Raw genomic sequence first — 24,146 nt, 5'->3', positions numbered from 1 at the left:
CCCAGACATGTCTCCTGAAATGAGGTCATCTTTATTATTTGAAAGGTAATCTTGCTTCACAGTCTGAGGTCACAAGGAGGGAATCAATGTGCTGCACTCCACACGGACTATATCACTGTTTACCTATCATGAACGCCTGCAGAGGTAAACGGCTGCTAATTTGTAACTTGTGTTAAAAGGTTGGATGCCCTGGGGCCACCATGTGCGGTTATCAAGGCGCAAGCTCGGGGGTATGTGTATGTGTGTGTGTGTGTGTGTGTGTGTGTGTGTGTGTGTGTGTGTGTTTAACAACTAATGGTGATGAACCTGCCAAGAGGTGGTGTTGAAAACTGTGGCCTACATCCCTCAGAATTTATGCACTCCCAGAACTGGAAAAAATAACTTGGTTAAAGCCAAAGAGTGAATTCATTCGAGAGTAGTCAAATGCATGTTTAATAGCTCCATACAAGGCCAATGGGCGGTAGCATAATGGACAAAACACTGAGTCAAACAATGTGAAAGCTGTTAGAAAACTGGGTACCAGCTGCTAGTACTTTGCCGTGTACATTAATATTTATTTCCCCATCAGATATAGGAGTGGTACACCCTGCTCAGGCACAGTTTCATAATACTTTCGTAGCATTTCATTACCTTTAATTGCCCAATAACATTCAAGCTTGTGTCAGCGAATGGTGAAGTGAACCAGAAAGACCTCGATGAATCACTTGGCAATGGGCTTTTGTTCTTGTTGAATCTATTTGGTGCACTGAAACCTCGGGGGCAGCGATGGAGAATCGTTTGTTTTACGCCCCACTTCCAGAGGCCTCAATGATCCAGCTGGCACACAAAAGCCCAATAACCAATTTTTTTCCCCTCATCATTTTTTTTAAGCCTCACTGTAGACACTGGAGTGAATGCAGCACGTCTAATGAGCGGCAATTAACTGTGTAACAATGACGGGGACGATCTCCCCGAACAGAGGCGGCTTACAGTCAAATAAATAAAGATAAGCGCTTGTAGATTTGTGATTCTTTTACTCTGATGATGGAGAGCTCATTTCATTTTTGTTTACAGAAGGGGGAAACATGAGCTCGAGCGCCAGTGCAATTCATCACACTCGGATGGGTTCTGCATTTGTCATCTCCGAGACCAGCTCACTTCCCATTTTCAGCAGATTTGTTTTTGTTAAACAAAAGCCATTCCGATATAAATTCCAGTTTAAACCAGAGCCAAGGCTACGTTTTCCTCAGTGCTTTGAGCCCTTGAGCCCTTTTTTCTTGTGTGTGTGGAAAAAAACAAGTTCTGTGAAAAACAAATTCCTAAATTCTGAGAGACAAATGTTCAACATCTAGTGAAACAGCTTTATTTATAGAAAACTGGGACTACTTCCCACACTTTACCTTCATATATTCAGCTACTTACATGAGTTAATATATGTTAAAATATACTCCAGCTTCACTTTAATTGTACATTTGACTACACCCAGTCCTTATATAATGTATCTCAAAGAGCGTGTAACAGGAGCAGGGAGTCTGAACATACAACATTACTTAACCTTTCTAACTGTCAGCTAGCATCTGGTTACAGGCACATTCGTGTCATCTTGAGGTATCTTATCTATGTCTATAATGTACGTGTTCTAGAAAAGCATATCTTTTGCAGATTTGAGTTATAGTTCTGCAAATATTCCAGTTTGTGTCACACTGTGGAGCATCAGATGTGTGGGTGTTTCCCATAGTTCAATGACAGTTGCAGGATATAGAGTACTTGGATGGTATTTAGGTTTTGTAGTGCTTTTACTTCACACAGAGTTAAATCAACCCTCCTATTATGTTTGTTTCTCAGGAACAGCAATAATGTTTGTGGGTCAATTTTACCCGGGGCATGTTTAATTATCCAAAGGTGTCACAAACCCAAAAATATCAATAAACATTGTTTTATATATATATATATATATATATATATATATATATATATATATATGATAATTCACTCATATTTCATTATTAAATGCACGTTAAAACTTTTTTTATGATAATAATCAAGAAAACCATGGAAAATGGCTAGATATCAGCTCTTAAATAAAACTCTTATGAGCTATTTTTGTTGTTATCATTATATCTGTCCAAACAAATGTACCTTTAGTTGTACCAGGCATTAAAATGAACAAGAAATTGAAGAAAGCAATGGTCTAATCATTTTTCCACGAGTGTATTTAATATAAACATGCAACTATGTGAAATGAACCATTTTCATTGTATAAGTTGATTACACTTATTAAGCCAAGTAGAAGAAGTTTCGTCCCGAAAAAATACTTTTAACTATTTGTTTTAGATTTTTACTTTTTTAGACTTTGAAATGGGTCAATTTGACCCGCAACATAACAGGAGGGTTAAAATACTAGAGAGCACTAGCCTGTATCACCCAGGGTCACAGTATAGGGAGAGTTTCCAGTGTCATGCCTTGTGCTCAGTGCCTCTGAGTGAGGATCATGTCCACAGCCTGAGCCAGGTTGTCCACAGTGCCGTCAGCCGTCACCGTTGAGAGCCTCTCGTCGCTGGGCCTGAGAAGCAAAAGAACACGCTTCAGGACATGCGGCATGGAAAAGAAACGGGAACAAACAGCCTCCATACAGGGCTCAGTAAACAAGAAGGACCAGCGGTTTGATGCTATCAGCCACATTAACAATACTGAGTGTACAAACTGGAACAGAGCAGGACATGAGGGTCTCAGAAGACTCTGGCGAGGCAAATATTGAACAAAACCAAGCAGAATTAGCCTACTTATTGAAGCATGAGGGGAAGGTTTTGGTAATAAATCTGGTCTGTGTTGTCACAGAGTGGTCATAAGAGCTCACTTATGATCAACAACAATGCAGTAAAAATGACAAGTTCAGTGATTTTTCTGCCGTGTTGATATCTTCGCGCTAAGAGGTGTCTGTGCAGCTGCTTGCCAAAAGCCCCTGCAGGGCAGTGCATGTTTTTTGTCTCTATCACCAGCTGTCACACAGTGTTCCAGACTTTTTTAATTTATCTACAGGCAACTAAAACAGACCAACTGGGGACTTTAATAAGACCTGATTCCAAAAATAACCAGTTTCTTAAAATAAAACCAGGAGAAATCAGTTGGCCAGATGTTTCCGAGATGCAAAAAAGAAAGTGTTAATCTAAAAAGTTGTAAGAAAAAGAGAAAAACAGGAAAGTTCTACTGACATGGTGTGGCCTTAGGGATGATTATTAACACATCAACCTCACCAAACTTGTGCTTGTAGCCTTGAAACTGTTATCTGGCTGAAGGAAGAGGACCGTACACAGGCATGTATGTTTCATCAATCTCGATTTGTGTCAGCAACACAGGGCTGAAGCAAAAGCCGACATATGTCTACATCATGGGGCCGAGAAAATTGCTGGGTTGCAAACCATTCTTTATACATTTCCAAACAAGACAATCACATTATTAGTAATCAATTCAAAGCTCTAGGGATTGGTCTAGGTCTCTCCATCAGTCCACCACCATGGTTTAGACTTGTATATTTAAGGTCACATGCCAAAACATCCAAAAACACTGACCTCATCATTTTGTCTCAACTAAATAGTAGAAAATAGTGATCGGCATGAGTAGACAATTTGCATCTGTAGGGCTTTTATTGTGAAAAGGTAAGAACCGATTATTTAATAAGCTGCCATTTACAAAGTGGGAAACAATGTGTTGTTGTTATTATTATTATTTGTGTTATTTTAATACCTTCATGAGGATACATTAACTTGTCCGTAAACATAATTCCTCGGTTAGATTGATGCCATGCTACTTCAAAAGGTCATCAAAAACTAATTTTGGACCCTATTCTTATGTTCGAGTACGAGAGCATTCTACAATAATTTCATGCTAGTACTCACATATGGAAATTACTTCTAATGTCCATGCCTAGTAATGTGTAGGAGGCATGTGGCAGCCTTGCCTCCCCCCTGGCTGCTGCCATTGTTGGGCTCGGGGCCCAGTGATGGATGCAGATATGGCTGTTTAATCAGCTGGTAGGGGGAAATGTGATCCTTTTGGCGTGGCACCAGGCCCAGGCCGGCATGCAGGACCCTTTTCCTCCCCATCACATCAAAAGATGGAGACGCCCCCTTCATTCATCCGCAGGACTGCCCAGAACTCCTGCTCATTTATGAAGTGGTGCCTATAGATCCCCCCTCCCCGGGCTGCCTGGACCAGGCTCTGTGTGCTGCCTCTGTTCCCCAGTCACGGGTTGGAGCTCCAGATGGGGAGGCTTTGTCTGGCCCTGGGTGTGCGGCACACACCGCCATTAATCCTGCCCTCTGAGAGCTCGCAGAGGACCATGGCAAATATTTGTGAGCCGCCCAAGTGTAGCGTCAGAAAGAAGAGGCTGGTGGGGGGGCGAGGAGAGGTGTTGAATACTGAAGCCGCGGTGAATACGGGGGAGCGGTGCCATGTGTTTACGCATGTCTGTCAGCCTACAGCACTTGGGTTATGTGAGCCGGTCCGCTAATGGTCCGGGTGTTATGTCTCCTGTGCTGGTTTACTCCCACACCCTTTTTTGCCCCGAGGACTGATTGAGTTCACGCACGCACGTACAGGCACAAACACACAAGCAAGTTAGTCACATGGCTTGAGTTTCAAGCAGCGAAGCCAACAGCGTAGAGCACACCGTCTCTCCAACCTGATGCTCCTTTAAATCTCCCGTGGCCTGCGCCTCTTAGACATGTATGCATGCGTGTGTATTCATTTTGCTGCTTTAATCCCATTGCCATGAATAATGAAGGAGTAACCAGGTCAATGTGACCATGCAAAATTCAGCACAATGCAGCTAGTGTTACAGATGAGGTAATGTGCGGCTAGCTGCGCGTCCTTCAGGTCAATGCAATATCAATACACATGAAGAGATAGGTTCGGTCCCTGAGCCTGCATGACGGATACTGCACAGCCTTCACCTAGGGGTGAGGTCAGCTATGAGGTAGGAGATGGGACACAGCCAAGAGTTTAGTTCAACACAGCTGCCACCAAACTGAAAGACCAAAAAATGTTCACCAGAAATTAAGTAAATGATCACAAGGCTTTGGTTCTGAGACTGCTGGTCTGACAAAACAAGCATCTAGTTTGTCTTAGTGACGGAATTACAACTTCTGGGTCTGTCATGTGATGCCATTGGGACCATAAAGACATTTTCCCATGGACACATTGAGATAGAGACATCGTAGAGACAGCTGATTGCATGCTCCATGTACCCATATGCAGTATATGGACAGGATAATAAAATAAAATGTCATAAAAATGTGAAACAATTAAATATAGATGAACAATGACTACAAGGGGATACAAAACGACTCAAAATAGATGCAACACTATCACAGAAATGCAAAATGACTACAAAGAGACAAAATGATCAAATAAAAATGTAAAACGATTAAAAATAGATGCAAAATATATACAAGGAGATACAAAATGACCACAAAGAAACAAAATGACTCAAAATAGGTGCAACACTATCACAGAAATGCAAATTTAACCACAAAGAGGCGCAAAATGATCAAAACTAGATGTAAAACGAAAGCAAAGAGACATAAAATTACTTAAACTAGACTCTTAGACCCCACCTCACCATAGGAATAAGACACCCAAACTCTCTTACATGTCCTTGCCAAGTCCATAGGTGGAGCCCTAAACTTTGGGCCTGTACCAGACACCTTTCAAATCAATCAACAAGTAAGCTGATAGATTATTCCATGTGCTTTAAGAACAGGTACATAGTGTACAGCTCTGATCCCCTACATCAGCTATGACAGTGGATTAAAGAGTTTGAGAAATGAGTGTCGTGTGTATAAACTCCAGAGCCAATATAGGATTATAGCAGCTCAGAATGTCTTATGGGTGGACATATAACATGATACTTGGCTCTATAAAACATGGAGATACATTTTTATAAGGACAGGCTGTGCCTCCATGAAATGAAAGTGGATATGAATGACTCATATAGTGAGTGTGTGAAAGTCAGCTGTGAGGGAGGGAGATGAAGTTATGATACAGAAATAAAGGAAATACGGTTGTTTAGCTTCACAATATGGGGACAGATTTATTTTATTGTCGAGGTAGCTGACCACGGGGTGAATGGCACGGCAACCTTCCTGTTGGTTAATGCTTAACACACGAGCACATAAACAAAGATACAGACATTCACACAGAAGGAAGCAAAACTGTCACATACGCCAGATTTCGATTTACACTTCTCTCTTCACCCCCTCACCTTTGCTGAGTATGCTTTTTGCCTGCCACAGTGCAGATAAAGCAGATAAGGCATACATGATGGTAGCTGAATGTGAGCCAACAGTCCAGGTCACTCAGAGTGATGTTTTGGTCAGAGGACAGTGACACACAGAGCAATTTTTTGGGAAACCTGGCTGGAAACAGCTTAATTCCCAGCAGCTGGATTTCAACATACAAAAATAACTTTAGGACAGCTTTAAAAGAAATACTTTGAATGCCTGTTCTTGACATTGTAGATCAGTAACAGGGTAGAGACGACACTGCAAAACCCTCATGAAAAATGGATTAAACTGCAAAGTAATGTTAAATTCCAAACACATAAGCAGATATTATACATAAGATGTGGCCACAGTGATGTCACCCAGTGGTCTATGGACTACTGTTTTAAAGCCTTGTTTTTGGCATTTTGTCCTTAGAAACTAGCAATTGAGACCATACACTTATTCAGGAAATGTTTACTGTGTAATAAATCAAGTAAGAAGTAGGGTTATTTTTTGATAGACTTCTATATAATCTGACCTCTTTTGCAGCCAGTGGAGTCGCCCCTGCTGGCCATGAGAAAGAATGCAGGTTTAAGTTTAAGTTTAAGTTTTAGGGCATAAGTTGGTGATTCGTCATAAGAAAATGGGCAAATCACCCCAAATTGCAGATGCATTTGTTAACCCTTTATCTGGCATATTTGATAACCTCAGAGCAATAGATGATTGTGGTATTTCTAATGCATGGAAGTTGAACTTTCTTGGCTTCATGTGCCACTGATCAACTTTCAAAGGAATTAGCATATAAAAATCACAAAAATGCTAAATATAAAATTCTTCTAATAACACTCCAGGGTTGCAGTTTTCACTTTCCAAGTATTTCAATAAGTGCACTATTAAGGGCTTTAATAAAAACAAGTATTGATCTGACCTCTTTTTGCAACCAGTGGAGTCGCCCCCTGCTGGCCATGAGAAAGAATTGAACTTTTAGGTTGGAAGTTGGTGATTCTCTATAAGAAAGAGGACAAATCACCCAAATTGCAGATGCATTGGTTAACCCTTCATTGGGCATATTTTTTAACTTCAGCGGACATCCAAAATGGGGTTCCCAATGCCTCTCTGTGAGGTCGTAGAACCACATGGATTCCACCCAGCTAATCAGGCTACGTCACTGATAGTGAGACCATGGCATCTGACCAATCAGTAAAATAATATTAATATTAATAATAATATCATCATCATTTGAAACATGAAAAGGAAAACACTTTTTTTTAAGTCACAAAAGTAAAAGTTTTATAATATCCTCCAATAACAAGCTAGGGTTCCAGTTTTCAATTTCCAAGTATTTCAATAAGTGCCCTATTAAGGGCTACAATAAAAAACAAGTATTGATCTGACCTCTTACTGCAGCCAGTTGAGTCACCCCCTGCTGGCTATGAGAAATAATGCAGGTTTAAGGCTCTTAAACCTTTAGGTCAAGTTGGTGATTAAGGGCTACAGTGAAAAAAAGTATTTCATTTGTAAAAGGAAACTACTGAAAGTCATTCAGAATCCATAATACAGACACACTGTATCAAAAGATGAACAGGGATAATAAGTGGAAGATAACCAACAGGGATATGACACAGAAAAATCCAAATGGACATGCAACTTAATGAGGCCAACAACTTCAGTTTTATGGTGTTATTTCCTGCTGTAAAATCCTCTGCCCTAAATAAATACTAGCGGTAACACCCTAACTATTTAGTAATGTGTTCCGTCACCTGGCTTTGCAGCGAGGAGTCGCATTTATGAAAGCTATGACAACGGCGAGAGGAAAAGAGTCAGCCTGCCAGCGAGAAACGGAAAAACACTCAAGCTGGTTCATTGTGAAGAAGTGCGTTTTTCATACCACACTAGTGAGGCATCATCATCCAAAACACTGGCTTTTCTCACACTAAAGCGGGACTACATAGCCATAACCCGAAGGAGAACACGACCTGACGATAACTATAGCCTTTATGTTCAGCCAAGCCTTGTGGGTGACATAAGATACTAACACGAGACAAAGCCCCCCCCCTTACTCTCACTCTGAGGGGGAAGAGAGTGTGTGGAACTGCATGCGTTTACTGCTGCTCGGTGGCGTTGCAGGAGTCTTGGCCTCGGGGGTGAGAATGTGATCACAGCTTTGACTGTCTGGCTCTTTTTATAAACAAAAGGTCAAGGGAGATATTGATGGCGCATAAGGAGTGAATGAGAAAAACAAGATGACTCCACTCCGGCCAGTTTTGAGATGTTCCAGCCTGGTTTCATCATCAGCTTTTCCTTTCTACCTGATATTTACAGAACAGCGACAAGAAACAAGATAACTCCCTTGAAATAATACAGCTGCAGCGTCTTATGAAAAACAGCCCAACTGAACTAGGGGAAACCACCATGTTACGGGCATGTTATGGCAACAGAAGTGACAGATGCTACGCTGGAGCCTTCACATCCTCTGCTGGGTTTGCGGCCGTGCAGCAGCCGTTATGGCTTTACTGTAGCAGAGGCTGTATAATGTTGAGTCATGACCAGCAAACAGCTGCGGTATGCTTTTTCACACTTTGCGCAGATCAACGGTTCTTTCCAATCATGCAGGACACAAAGGGGATTCCCTGTTTGCAGCACGAAGAGACACTTGATTTTTTTCCATCCTGTTGCTCTCTGAAAAAACCTCATGTGAGCACTTGTGGTGTTTGTGAGAGACACAGAGAGAATCCTGAATTGTCAAAACCACCCACTGGAAACTTTCTGTCCTGCTCAACCACAAACACATCTGGAGATAAACAAACAGGACGTAAACCATAAACCCTTTACTTTCTGTCTCTCCAAGATAGTAATCACACTATTCTAGTATTTCTGCAGGTTTAATCTCCTGTACGACTAATCTTGTGTACAAAATAGATCACGGCTTTAAATGCTGTGTTTTTTCTGAAGCATTCGAGCTGCCATAGTCAAGTACCAAATCATTGGTTCCCAATCTTTTTTGTCAAATAGATCCCCATAGTCTTTTTGGATGTTCAGGCACATAGAAGGGCACTTAGAGAACGCAGACCTCCACAAGGTCATACCTGCATAGCCTTAATAACACATAATGTTAATAGGCATCTTTAAGTACTCATAAAGGCATTATCTATTATCTAACACTCATTGGAAGGAGCTTAATATACACTATTAACACCCTTATATTTGGTGTTTACTGGAATGGATAACTGAACTGAACGAAACTAAAGTTTAAAGTGTCTGCTGATTAACTTTTATATTGTAAGGAATGAATGGAGACTAAGCTGGTGGGGGAAAAATACCTTAAATATGGCTTTTAAAACAGTTTTTTCTTAAAAATGTTATGAAAAAATGGCAGATTAATTAACAGATTTCCATAGCCTGCTCAGTATCTCTCTCCTAGCTGCTACTAAAATAACAATGAATAATGTAATAATAAAAATAATAATAATAACAATAACAATAATAATAATAATAATAATAATAATAATAATGGAGGTGTCAGACAAAGAAGTAGAACACATGGAATAAAAATGTCTAGATCTGCTGCATTGATTTGATAATTTTTTTAAAGTCAAATGTCAATTCTTCACATGTACCAGACACACAAAGGAATCAAAATTAAATTTCTCACTATCCTACTATCATTATTAATAATACTATAGAAATACATTGCTTAATCTTTTTTTTGTTTTTTAAGATCCTTAAACAAAAAAGTAGAAGTTACTATTTCACAATTAAAAAGTCAGTTTCAAAACAGTTTCAAAACAGTTTCACTTGATAAGAATATTTGTTTATTTGACCAGATTCTTAAAAAAGTAAACTCCCTTCACCGTTTCACAGCTGTCCTGTCAGCACAGTGCTCAATATGCGGAGCTTCATGTGACCCACATCTAACCACACTCTTTCATCAGCGTGCTGTTATTATTAGCAGTGCTGCTGATGACTTGCTGAGCCTTGGTTTGTGTCTCTCTATCTCTCTGAGTGTTTTGCTTGCAGTATGGGGACTGCTGAGTCACCTGCTTCTGGTACAGAAAAATGCAAACACATGTGCAACCACACATACACACACACACACACACACACACACACACACACACACACACACACACACAAACCATTAGGAGAAAAAATGGCTGCAGCAGAAACCAGGCAATGGCCCAAGTCCCCCCAGCCAAGCAGCTTGTCTATTGGTAATTGCAAGAGGGATTGGATCCCCATTGAAACGACTAAGGGCCTGTGTTCATGTATTTAAGAGGCAGTGCTATGTTTCAGCCTGCCATCTGTGGGCTTTAGCTCTCCGATTCTCTCCCACTCTCACTCTTTTTCTTTCTTTCTCTTTCTCTCTCTCACGGGTGGAAAAGTACCGTCGAGAGGCTCAGTGGCCAAGGCCCGACCGGCTCCTTTGTCTCGCCGTGGGAGTCTGGTCTCACTGCAAAAAAAGCCCCGGTTAATTATTAATATCTCATTGACTTATAACGCACGGCAGGCTTTAGAGGAGCCTGCAGGCAGGGGAAGCTGTCACCCCGGGGTGGTGAGGGATGGTAGGCTGGGCTCAGGCACCCACTGGAGGCTCATCAAGCTCTTTAACCTCTTTGTGCAGCTACTGCCACATCCATCTCAAATCTGTACTCAATCTGTGGTGCCCTGTTTTGTTCTGATCTCGCATCTATCTGACCCAAACAGAGGGTTCAAAACACAGCTTGAATGAAAGACAACACCATGTTGTAGATTTAGCTGGGGATGAGTCTAACTTTACTTTTTTTACTGTTACTTTGCTCAGATTTTGCTCAGGGATCTGGTGACAATGGCACCCAAAAATGACGTCTTATCAGTTACAATAAAAGACAAGGTGAAGAAGTACTCCCCTGAAAACCTACGTCTTGGGTATCAAAATAAAGGTCAAAGGTGTAATAGCTTGCTCTATTTCAAGTGGCAGCAGTCTTGATCAACCTGGGTTCATAAGAGTAACAATGGATATCAGCTGTATATTCCAAATACTCATGTTTTGCCCATAATTTTTGCATATATTTATTGTTTGCATTAAATGCTGAAGGTTAACCATGCTCATGATATATAAAATGGCTAAATTTGTAATAGTTCAAAGCAGTACTACAGTAAAATTCATTTGTGTTTAGCAATATTTTTGGTATAAGTGTTTGGAATATACCGAGCATAAACAGGGACAGTGTACAAGTAGTGGCTCGACAAGTTTTAATGGACATCTGTATGCTAGGTCTATTCAAGAGGCAACTTCTGGGTGAAAAGTGAAGCCAATGCAGAAATGTCTTGTTTTTTTTTCTAATGGCCAGCAGGGGGCGACACCACTCGCTGTAAAAAAAAAAATCAGACTGTATAGAAGTATATCAGACATGATCCTACTTCTCAATAGATTTCTTAACTCAGTAAAGATTTTTCTACTGGGTTTATGGCCTTGATAACTAGTTTAAAGCCCTTCTCAATAAAGCATGATGTTCAATATGTAAATTATGGTCCCATTTAAAGTAAAAAAGTTGTGATTGACTAGTGCTTTGTATATTTTCTTCTTCGACCCTTTGATAGTCGGTTTTCAAGTCGTTAAAGTTCATTGGAATATTTTGGTGACACCTAAAGTGTCTTGTCTAGTTGTAGGAAAAAAGGTTAGGATTAGAAAATAGTCCACAAACGAACAGGTGACAGGTGTCACAATTTAATATAAATCCAATATGCAAACTTTTGCCAAAATCTTGTCAAATCAGAACTTTCCATTGCTAATACTATCCACCATTTTGTCTCTGCATGCAACTATGCTTGCTAAGAATACAACTTTACTGCAAACCATGCTGGCAACAAACCAAGTTGCTAAATATGGCTTTATACGTGACGGTACTAGCAGTATGTTGCTGAATGCATCTACATCTGGACAGTGGAGAAGTAGATTATGCTGCAGTACTGGTTTGTGAACTTTCTATGCACATTTTGGACAGTCTTGCCATGAGCCTTGGCTGTTCACAGTTGGAATCCATTGCGTCTGTTGTGAATCCAACTTGAATACAGCTGCTAAAGCAAGAAAATCTACAGGCAGTGATGGTTAGATACTCTTGTTTTCACTGGAATATTGATTGTGTTTACATTCCTCCTAAAGCTGCCGATTCCCATCCATGAGAATGGGATGAAAACATAGATTAGACTGTAAATTAATTAACGGGACTGTATAGAATTGTGCTAAATGCTGTCATTGAGCAAAAAACTGATGTAATCCAGTTTATGTGTTTATGGTTTCTTTATGAAACATTATGCATATGCACTTGCTGTCTATTCATTGTTAAAATAAGAAATTGCTAAAGCACTGCAGAAAGTATGTAAAATAACAACCCACCATTCACCCTGGACAAGAATAATTAAGGTTGGAGAATGCAGCCAGTAAGGAGATCCAACTAAAAAAACTCCAGCTTTCATGTGTTATCTGTTAAAAAGGAGGGAAATCCAGCAGTGGAAACAGAAACCTTATGCAACACGTATTTTCCTATTTTTCCATGCAAATATCCTGACAAAAGTCCCTGCTGATGATGGTCAAAGGAGATGTGGAGTACAGTGAGGTCAGAGATTAGCAGACTGCACTATATACATACATGATCATGCATTGTATATACTGTCTCTGTTGCTTTAGACAGACAGTGTTTTACCTTGGGAACAGCGGCAAACCAAACACTGTTGACTCAAACTGCCTCTTTGCCACAGAACAAACAGGTCACAATGCTCTATTTTAGTTCCTCTGATGATCCGGGGGGACCTGGACACAAAAGAGGGCCCCTGCGGACTCTGCTTCAGTTCAAAGGCTATATTCTGCACATAATATGATTCCCTGGATTAGAGTAAAGGGTCTCTGTGGTGGAGCAGAGGCAAACTGACCTCAGTGACACGTTCAGAAATGCTGTAGCTGTTGAGTTGACAAGCTTTTCAGCTTACAGCCCACACCCTCAGCGGAGAAGAGCGAAATGAGATAACTTCACTTCCTTCCCACACAGACAAAACTAATGTGCTAACAGTGGTTAACAGGACAGGGTGTGGGACTGTGCTGTGGTGCTAGACACTAGAAAATGCCTGCCTGCCTGCATGCTCGTCTATAGAGAGAAATTTTTCATAAAGGTCAAGACAGCACGAAAGTACAGAGAGAAAGTGCAACTCAAGCATAACCTGCTCAGACAAGATCGCACATTAAATCCAGTTCTATTAAACTGTGCTCCAAAAGAGAATTAAAGGCTTTATCACGGGTGAAAAGAGATGTCATAATCATGTGGGTGATGCACAAACACGGCCTTGAAATATGGTAAGTCACTACAGTCGGTCACTCCCTGACTGACAGACAGGACCACACTTGAAACCATGTACATTATCATAGCCATGGAGGCCATAGGACACCAGTGGATGACTGAAAGATAAGCTAGGCTGAAATACAGTATGTACCTGAGAGCCATCCCAGGGGCAGTGCTCAGTTTATAAAGGAGATTAAGCTGCAACCGCAGCCATGCTCAGTCACCCTGCCAAGGTTCAGTGTCACAGATCTGCAGAGGACAAAGCCCGTCCATAAACCTAACACTGCTGCACTGTGTTCGGTCTAGTGTCTGTTTGATTCACAAGAACGGAGATGTGATAGGCTGTTTATGTCAGAGGGGGAGAGCGTCGCCTTTCTGTCGACACACGGTGAAATGTTCACACTTTTCCATGAACCCTTTCACCCATCAATCACCCGATCTGTATATTTATTCAGGGTGGAGAATTGTTAACTCTCTCTTGCAAGAGCGCCCTGTGTACACAGAACAATAAAAACACCTGTATTACATGTTTCAAATGGTGTTAAGGTAAATAAGATAATAAAGCTTAGACTGAAAAAGCAGAAACTGGACTAGAAGAACAAAAAACAGACTTTGTGCCAGGAATAAATCAATTTCAAAAGCTTGCATTAAAAGTTTGAAATGCAGTTTATTTACCAGATACAGTACAGCTCAAAAGTTTGGGGTCACTTAGACATGTTAGACAACTCTTTTTTATATATATTTTTTTAAAAATAACATTAAATTGATCAGACATACAGTCTACACATTGTTAATGTGGTACATGACTAAATCTGGAAATGGCTGATTTTCTCAAGAAATATTATATCTAATATATATTGTCAGCAACCACCACTCCTGTGTTCCAGTGGCACATTGTGTTAATCTACGTTTATAGTGTTGAAAGGCTCATTGATCATTAAAACACCTGAGCATTATGTTAGCACAGCTGAAAACTGTTTTGTGCTGATTTGAGAAGCAATAAAATGATCCTTCCTCAGGCTAGTTGAGTATCTAGAGGTAAAGTTTGTACATTTGTACAGTTTAAGATTATTATTTATGCCCTTGTCAATGTCTTTAGTATATTTTCGATGCATTTTGTAACTCATTTCATGAATACATTTTTTCTTTCTTTCTGGAAAACAGACATTTTCTGGGTAACCCTAAACTTTTGAGTCAATATCACATTAACTGATCACCTGATGGTGCAAAACATTACATTTGAAAAAGTCAACAACAAATCACACACTTACCAGTAATCCACAGACCTTGCTATGAGCAGTTTAATGTCAAAACTATACTAGAATGCTATATAATAATTTAAGTTTTGTCCAGTTAAAGGAACCATGTCCCATATATCTTACTAGAAAGACATTTAAACCCAGGCATTTAAGTCAAATTTAGTACAAACTTGAGAATACAATTAAACCCATTATGACACAATATTGAGTATCAATTAAACATTTATTACATAAACTCTGACCACTATATTATATTAAGCTGATAACATAGATCTTTCCACAGTGGGAGCTATAACTCACTCTTATAATCTGTTTGCTCAGGCTGATGGGCCATTTGCTCTCTTAATGAGCAGTCCTTCCTTCTTTTCGCTGCACTGATAATGGCTTTATTTGCACGACTTCATTACGGGGACCAGTGGAAATCTGCTCGGGATATCCCCACTAATCACAAGTGATGTGTCACTCACTCAGTCAGTTTGGGGAGGACACTTGGGATTGATTACTCTGGACAAGAGGGCCAATTTAAAAGTTTATCGGTGCCAGGAAGTCTGTCATAAGATGCTAAGTGCCTCGTCTCAAACATATATGAACTTTACCATCCAATACCACTGCTGAGATCTATAAAGAAGACTACAGGTCACGTTAGAGGACTTCATCAGGGCAACAATCCACATCCTTTTGACAATCAGTCCACATCCGCCTCAGAGCTGCTGGTTCTGATGACTATGATTATAGGAGCAGCAGTTAGGGTGATAGCTATGAATATTTGCATACAGACCATCTGGTGAGAACTGTGTGTTCTATCTGATGTTACAATACTGTGTGTGTGCGGACGTGTGGGTTTTTGCATGAGTACAACAGCTCCACTGATAAGGTGTGTGCTAACCACTGTAGTCAACACTGTATGTTACACAGTTGAGAGCCGTTATAACACAGAATGAGGGGTTGTTATCACGTCGTCATGTTTAGAGTCGGCTTTACAGCGTCAGGCTTCACTCACCTTTCATCAGTCTGAGCTGTTTGTTGGCAGCTGTTTTGAGTTGAATGCTAACATGATCATGCTGACATTTGATGGCTAACATTCACATTTTATTGCCCAACGACCAGCGTGGGAAAACTTTTCCAAATCAGCCTCTTGGCTATAATTTCAGTCAGAAATTTATAATTTCAAGTATTTACAATCAAATCCAAACCGTAGCTTCAACTTCTCTGATTTCTGTAAAGGCCCTCTGGGAAGAGGATTTCTTAATCTCAATGTAAAGTTGTAGAGCCCGACAGATATATTGGTTGACAGATATTATCGGCTGATATTGGCTGATATGTTCCGTTATGTGTTTTTTTTTTTTTTTTACACAATATACAGTATAATGCAGAAAATGCTGTTTGGCATGATTTTTAAAACTGTTTTTTAAAATAGTCAGCAACTGACTGACACTGAACAGTAGTGCTGTTTATCCAGCTCTTTATTCCTATTTATTCTTTATTTGATTCTTTTTTTAGTTATCATTTATAGAATTGACTAACAATAGACAATGTAATACACTGTTTGCAAAATGTATATATTATATATACACTACCATTCAAACATTTGGATACACCTTCTTATTCAATGTTTTTTTTTCCTTAACATTGTAGATTAATACTGAAAACATACTATCAAAGAACACAGACAGAATTATGTAGTAAAAAAAAGTGTTAAACAAACCAGAATATGTTTTATAGTTTAGATTCTTCACAGTAGCCACTTCTTGCTTTGATGACAGCTTTACACATTTCTGTATGTATATTTAATTAAGTTTTATGTTTTAGAAAGTAGCTCTGTGGGGGAAAAAATGGGTGCAAAATCCACATAAGAGAGGTCTATTTTCAGTTCAGCTCAAAAAATTACTATATCGGCCTCCGTATCGCTTCTTTTTTCTAATAGTTTAGTGTCAGTCTCAGTCTCAAAAATCCCACTAAAAAAACACATGTTCATATGTTTTGGTCATGTGCATATCTCCATAACTACTGAACTGTGATGTTCAATACTCTGAAAGAGCTATTTGGGTTAGCGTGATTAAAACCAATGTTATAATGCATTATGATGTGATTATAGGATTAGGGTCGGGTTGTCTTTTGCTATAATGCACAATAAGTACATTTATATTTCATTATGGACATAGACTTGCAAAAACAATGTGAGCGAGTGATCAACCCAAAAAGTTATTATGATGCTTAAAACTATAAGCAGAGCCTGGCTGGTATATCGGCCAGATGTTATTGGCCAATATTGGCCTGGCCAGGGAAGTTAAAGAAACTGCACGGCTATAAGATGACACTGTCACTCACAGGCTTTAACACTGTCAATTTGTGTAATCAACAACAAAAGTTGGTGAAAAAAGTTTTTATATGGCCTCCATAGCTTCAATATGGCCTAGTTAGAGGGATTAAATGTCAACATACCAGTGGTGAAACGGCTGCAAATAAACCATTTCTGGCAGTGTCATTTGCAGAAAATCCAAATATTTATGCAACCGATTCAGCTAATTACAAAGAGCAACTGTTTGATTTGCAGTGATGCATTCCCAAGTTGGAATAACACGGCATGAAAGCAGCACTAAACTAACCGTAGCATGTTGGCATGTTCTTTAAAAGACATTTCAGCAAATATAAATGCAACCTACTCACAGCATAGAAAAAAAAAGTGAAATGAAAACTAATCTGGATGGTAGTCACACGACGACTAACCCCCCCACAATGCTCGCTTCCTGTTGTGTCCCTCAGTGACGGCTGCAGACAGAAAGGCCATGAACCAGGGTGCGGTTTCGGTGAAGCGGTTCATAGTTTGCACCATGAGGGACCAGTTCTCTCTGGAGACGTTTAATCTGGCTCGGCCTGCTTGGAAAACAGTTTCCCAACACTCACATTAACAGTGAAGCGTTGGCCACAGGGAGAGGTTTACAATGTAAACCATTTTGAAGATGGTTGCTGCTGTGTGAAAATGTTTGCTGTGCATGCTCTGCCAGATTCCAACGGGAATCCAGTAAGGGCTTCTTCCAACTCACTGGCTCTCGTTCAAACTCCATATCAATACTGTGTTGGTATCTGACACATCACTGCACTGTTTTCTCCTCGGCAATTTACTGATGCCAATGCTGAGAGTTTATATCAAAAGTCTGGAATCAAACTTCTTTGATTATCACAGATACACGGAGAAACAGACAGCACACAAAGACCAAAAAGAAAAACGTCCAACAGTGGCAATTACTCTGGTGGGGGAACAGCACATGAACCTGCTTTTATGAAACTTCAAAGCTACCCGGTTCTGTGCCGATGCAGTTCCTCGAAGATACGAGAACAAAAACAAGAACACAGAACCAGTGGAGGTCTAAGACCGCAGGAGATGACTATTCGAAAGTTGAGCCACAGGACAGAGAAAAGACTTCTCTTCCACTATCGTAACAGTTTAAACGTTAAGATGCAGAAGTATAGTTGTTGTTAGCTGTGTAATGCAAGTGTTGCTAACAATTTCAACATATCAACTTCATGAGGCAAAAAGGTGAAGCCAATGCAGAATGCCTAAAACCTGCATTCTTTCTAATGACCAATAGTTGCAAAAATAAGTCAGATTGTATAGAATTCAATAGGAAAATGGCCCTACTATGAAAATGTTCCTAATGAGTTTATGGTCTCAATTGCTAGTCTTCTTCCACACTGCACAATGTTCATTTTTGTAAATTATGCTCCCATTTAGACAAAAATAGACAATATATCTGGCTTTAGAGCGTGGCCACCTTTTGATTTTCAAGTCACTTCCACTGTGCACTGCACTGTATACATTTATATAGCCATTAACTTTTAGCTAATTTGAATTTTGGTAGCCTAAAAATGTCTAATTTAGCAATAGGTTGTACTAAAAGACACTCTAAGGACTATTTTGTATTATGGATACACCTTGCTAACCAAGATTGCTAGCAAGCACTCTCGTCCAAATATGGTCAGTTCTGGCTCCAAAAAAACAAGATGGTGACAGCTTAAATGCCAAACTGGAGGCTTCAAAAACATAGTCCAAAAACCAATTGGTCACGTTACTATGTCAACTATGTCTATTTTATAGTCACATTTTTGCTTCAGAAACCTTTCACTTTTAACAAAATGATCCCAAATTCTCATATGCATTAGCATATAACAAGCATTTCTTGATATGTGACATATTAGAAACTCTGTGCTCTGGGCATAACTCTGTGTTTAAGTGCTGAGATTTGATCCGTAACTATAACATTGTGACTACCACTGAACACATAACTAAAGAGCTGAAAGGCTGAGCTCAGTGCTGGCAGATTGTTCCCATGCTGATCAACATCAGCAGTCAGATCTCCATACTCCCAATTTCCAACCACTTTTTGGTGTAGGCCCCTTTTTGCAAACCTGTTCTACATTAAAGAGCAAAGAGTTCTCTGGCTCCCCTGAGGGAGGTGCTCTAACTTTGGCTCATTATTTAAGAACAAGGAAAAGTTGAAGCAGAACACTCCCCTATTACAACTATTACCCCTATATTACGCCTATAGTCTCGACATACATCACTGGTGGGCACTCCACTGGGCCTCGGCTGTTGAATTTTATCTACAGGAGCCATCGCAGGAAGATAACAAGCACATGCATGCACTGTGCATCATATGGACAAGTACAGTGAGCAGTTACATGTGGAACCTTAGGATAACATGCATAGGCATAATAAAAATTTAGATATTTTTGCCTTCTCTAACAGAATTAAGACATATTATGCAGAGATAAGGACAGATTATGCACCAACTGACTGGATGAAGTACCTCAAATCATCTATTTGAATAAAAGCAATAAGAAAGCAGAGAGTGAAAGCATGCAACAAAGCTTACAGCATCTGACAGATATAATATGGGCTCAACGAATTTATGCACTTCTTGCTGAGTAACAGCATGTCAAGTCAAAAGCTTTTCAAAATAAGCCGATATGATTAGATTTGTCTGTGATTTGTATCTTTTTCCCTTCCTGTCTTGTCACCAGGCCTGGGGTATTTGAAGCAGTCTTTTTTTTTCCACGGCCTGATGGGAACTGGAGGCCTGCGCAGCATCTGGTTGACTTGGAAACAGCTGTGTTTTCACAGATCTGACTGAGGGTTTATAGCTGCTCCCAGCAAGCCTGGGTTCACTGGGCCTGTTTGGCTAAATAACGTTAAATCTCACGTCTCCTCCTCGCTCACGGCCATACGGAAACACTGTTACTGTCACTGCTTCTCTTCTCGTTCTCAGGGAATGTATACAGTGTAGTCTAATACGTCTGGTGAAGGATCTGAGATATTACGAGGTGTCTGTGTTAAATAAAGTAAATCACAGCTCACTTTGGAGCCATAAATTTTAATTTGATGCATACATTTTAGTTCCTGAGGCAAAAATGCACTGTCTTCTGTTAAAACTTGCACATAAACTGGTAAAAAGTGACAACTAATGATATAACTTTAACACTAATTCCTGAGGCAAAAATCTGTGTCTAATGTTAGAACTTGCACATAAACTGATAAAAAGTGACAATGTAATTTCAACACCTTGAATCCAGCCCTGGAAAAAAATTAACTCTGGTCTTTATAAACACTACAGTGTCATTTTACTGTGCTGCTCTGAAAACTCATTTTAACCACTTATCTAATAACTCTCTGTATGCCAGCGTATGCATGTGTTTCACCACATAAAGTGCATTCACCAATCAGTCCATAAATCTCCAGCACCACAGCTGAAACGCAACACGTCATGTAACTCGAAACTGATTCCACATATGTTACTCAGCGGGAAAACAGCCCACTTATTTCAACCAGTTGCTCTTGCCTCCAAAACTGAAAAAAAATCCCACACTGGGTGAGCAGTGATATAATATAATCTGTTTTATCCGGTGTTTAGTTGAGTATATCAGACACTGTTCAGAGTGTCAGCACACTGGAGCTGAACTGAGCTGCAAAGAAGATTGCAGAGTCACATAAACTGCATGTATTCTGCACAGTTCACTCTCCTGCACGGGATATTATCTGCTTCTGAACTCACATACCGACACAGATTTGCAGGTTACATACGCATGCACGTACATGTCATCAGCGACGTACACAAAAAGCACATGAAACCCACATATTGTCGTCATACACGCAAAAATATCTCTGCACAGACAGAGGAGTGGTTTTACAGTGAGTGACTGTGCTCTTAGTGCAGGATTAGTGCTGACTGATGCTCAAGCAGATTACTCAACGTTCTCTGGGTCACATGACCCCCAGACATGCACGCCAGTACACAGCAGCGGAGCAGGTTCATCAAGCAAGCATGGTGCTCTTAAGACTTGGCATAGATGGATTTACTGAACGGGCCCCAGGGGCACAAGCCCAGGGGCCCCACGGGCCTTCACCTGCAACATGTACCTCAAAGATGCACAAACCCAGGAGAAGGTGAAGAAAATTGACCCTGAAGCTAAAAATGTTTTATAAAGTACAAAGAAACAAAAAGCAACTGGAAAGAGACACTAAATATAATAAAAAAGGGGAAAAAAAACAAAAAAACGCAAAACATGTGCATCCAATTCAGAAATGATCCGTTTGAACATTAAATATATCGTCTTTGTACAGTTTTTTATTGGATATAGGTCAAAAGGATTGGCAAATTATTGTATTTTTTTCAAAATTTGTCTAAGACTATGTCAACTAAGTTATTGGAATCAGGCTTGCAGGAAACATGTTGGTGACTGGTGAAACAAGTCTTTGCCCAGGGGCACATTGCCTCATATCTGCCCATGATAATCTGTGGTTTATATCTAAAAACAAAATGGTAACAATATTAAGGAAGAGCAGGGGAGGAAAGTAACAAAGTGCTTTTATTTTGTTCTGTTCTTTCAAGTACTGTTCTGTTCCATGATGTAACATTACATTTTGAAGTATGTGCACTACATTTAATCTTATCCCACTACATGTATCTGACAGCTGAGGCTACTAGTTGTTGAGTTTTCTACATGTATTATCACAGATGATAGAATCAGATAATATCATGCATTGCAGTTTATCATTGTATCATATGTTACAAAGCAGTACAGTGTACCAGCGAGTAGCAGAGCAGAAGTTTAAAAATAACACCAACAGGACCAACTTTTATACTTAATTGTAAGATTTTCAATGCTTGAGATTTAGCTGTCATAAAGTATTTTTAAAGGGCAGGGCAAGTAATAAAATCATTTAATTTTCTGTATCCATAATGTAAATGGGTGTGGTGTGATGTGTTCTGTTTTTATTTTTTATTTTTATTTTTTTTTAGAATCTTCTTCTCTTATATATATATATATATATATATATATTTGATATGTTATATTATAAGCTCTTTTATATTTATTACTACCGTCTCTTTATGATGACATTTGCTCTGACTAACCAAGTTTCGTTTTACATGTACAATGAAATTAAATATATTCTATTCTATTCGAAACAGGAAGTAGGTGGAACTTAACTGGAAGTTGATATTTTTAAGTCTAAAATGAAAATGGGTTGATCAGCAGTTACTATAATAAATGACTTATTTTTATGTATATTTTGGGGGGATTATTTAGAGAGAGAGACAGAGGATGAGAGAGAGAGAGAGAGGATGACTCATCTTTGAACACAGCACACCCTCTACCAGGTGAGCTACAGGGCCCCCCTTTATATTCATTATTTATTAGAAACCTATTTACAGAACAGACTCAGAAGTGAGCTTCAGATCAACGTTTTTGATCAAGAGAGTCAGAACTACTTAAAGGACACGACACCTAATGACACATTTTACATGGATGAGACTCAACGGCATAAAAAGTAAATTATCTGTACAGGATACTAATTTTATCCCAGTACTCAGCTCACCCCAAGTGTTTTTATGCAGTTGTATAGACATTTTACTGAAGTTAAGGATCCAAATCAGGGGTCATCAACTACATTTGTCCAAGGGCCAGACTTTTTCTAAGCAGGCACTGTGGGTGTATAATGGTCTTATGCCTAGTTTGCTCATCATTGTTTGATATTTTCACTTACTAAATTCATGCTATTTTTATGCATCAGTGTCAACAGACTCCTAAAAAACATGGGAAATACATAGATTCTTAACTGAGGAGTAAACATCACTGTAAATAAGCTAAATACCAGAATACCTCACATTTTCTGAATTCATTGTTCTATAGGCTGGGCTGGAAGCTTTGGAGAAATGTATTGATTTGATCTAAATACTTGTTCCACCACTGCTTCACAGCATTCGGGTACTGTGTTTGAAAAAAAGTGTAAAATTGGCATTCAGGCCAAGCCCTTCAAGTGTAGCACTGAAAATACTCAGGATTCCCCTTCTATTTCCATAAATATTCCCCTAAGCACACATATAAAACCTTGAGCTAACATACAGAGAAAACAGTAAAAACACCAGTTACAGTATGCCTTTGAACAAACACTATAATATACAGCATATGTGATATAATGTGTAGTTCCATAACTCCTACTCCCAGTCACTTTTCTCTTTTCTTTTAACCAGGAGTACCACATACATCCTCCAAAATAATCAACCATATGTTTCTGTAATTACACCATAAGAGAGACGCCCCAGTAATCTCCAGATTTGGGATCATAAATCCTTCGGTGACGATGACCTTGTGGGCGAGTAGCATTCAACATGTGGAGAGAATAAAGCTATTTCGGGCAGATTCTTAATCAAATAAACAAATCTGGAAGGCTGAAGAATGAGGAGGTTGGCTTGCAGGAAGCCTGTGTGTTATGGAGGAAACTGGGATTCACAACATGGTGTGAGGGCGCCCTCTGCTGGCAAATAGTTAAATAGATTTTTATTCTGATTTACCATGTTACACTGGCTTCAAAATAGAAAATGTGGAATAATTAAAATGCATTTCTTCTCATTTCTAAAAATATAGAGATTTAAGATATGGCTATGCAGTATCGTACTATATTATCTATTCAATCTGTTTATTTTTATCTGACAGATGAAGCCAGAGAACAGGCTGATACTGAGGCACCCGCTGCCCAGAGTTCAGGTTTGTGTTCAGGGAAAGTAGAGTTGACTTTGAGAGTGTTGTGTATTCAGGACATCACTGACCTGTATTTGCCTGTCCTGACTTGTACACCTTTCATTCCACAGTTTTGGGCCCCACCTACATCATTCACCAGATCGTCCCCAATCATTAGTGCCTGCAGGAGAGGAGGGAGAGGAGGAAGAGACGTTATAAGAAGTACAAGTTTTATTTAGCTGTCCTTGTGCTGCTGTGTTACACAAAAAGAATGGAAAGAGAGTGGTAGAGTTGAATAGGAATGACTAATACAC

At 39.6% G+C, this 24,146-nt stretch overlaps 1 protein-coding gene across 1 annotated transcript in view; it reads right to left on the bottom strand.

Moving 5' to 3' along the window:
- Positions 1-1,631: 1,631 nt before the first annotated feature.
- lhpp (phospholysine phosphohistidine inorganic pyrophosphate phosphatase) overlaps positions 1,632-24,146 on the bottom strand; it is a 28,266-nt gene continuing 5,751 nt past the window's right edge. The window contains exons 6-7 of the mRNA XM_059325341.1: positions 23,922-24,013; positions 1,632-2,542 (exon numbers count right to left, since the gene is read on the bottom strand). Of these exons, the coding sequence (XP_059181324.1) occupies positions 2,449-2,542; positions 23,922-24,013 (186 nt within the window). The 3' untranslated portion in view covers positions 1,632-2,448. The remainder of the gene's footprint in view (positions 2,543-23,921; positions 24,014-24,146) is intronic.

This window comes from Centropristis striata, chromosome 21 (assembly GCF_030273125.1).
Source record: "Centropristis striata isolate RG_2023a ecotype Rhode Island chromosome 21, C.striata_1.0, whole genome shotgun sequence".
Classification (NCBI taxonomy): Eukaryota; Metazoa; Chordata; class Actinopteri; order Perciformes; family Serranidae; genus Centropristis; species Centropristis striata.
Note: the sequence above shows the minus strand (reverse complement) of the source record. Positions and strands in the feature narration are given on the sequence as shown.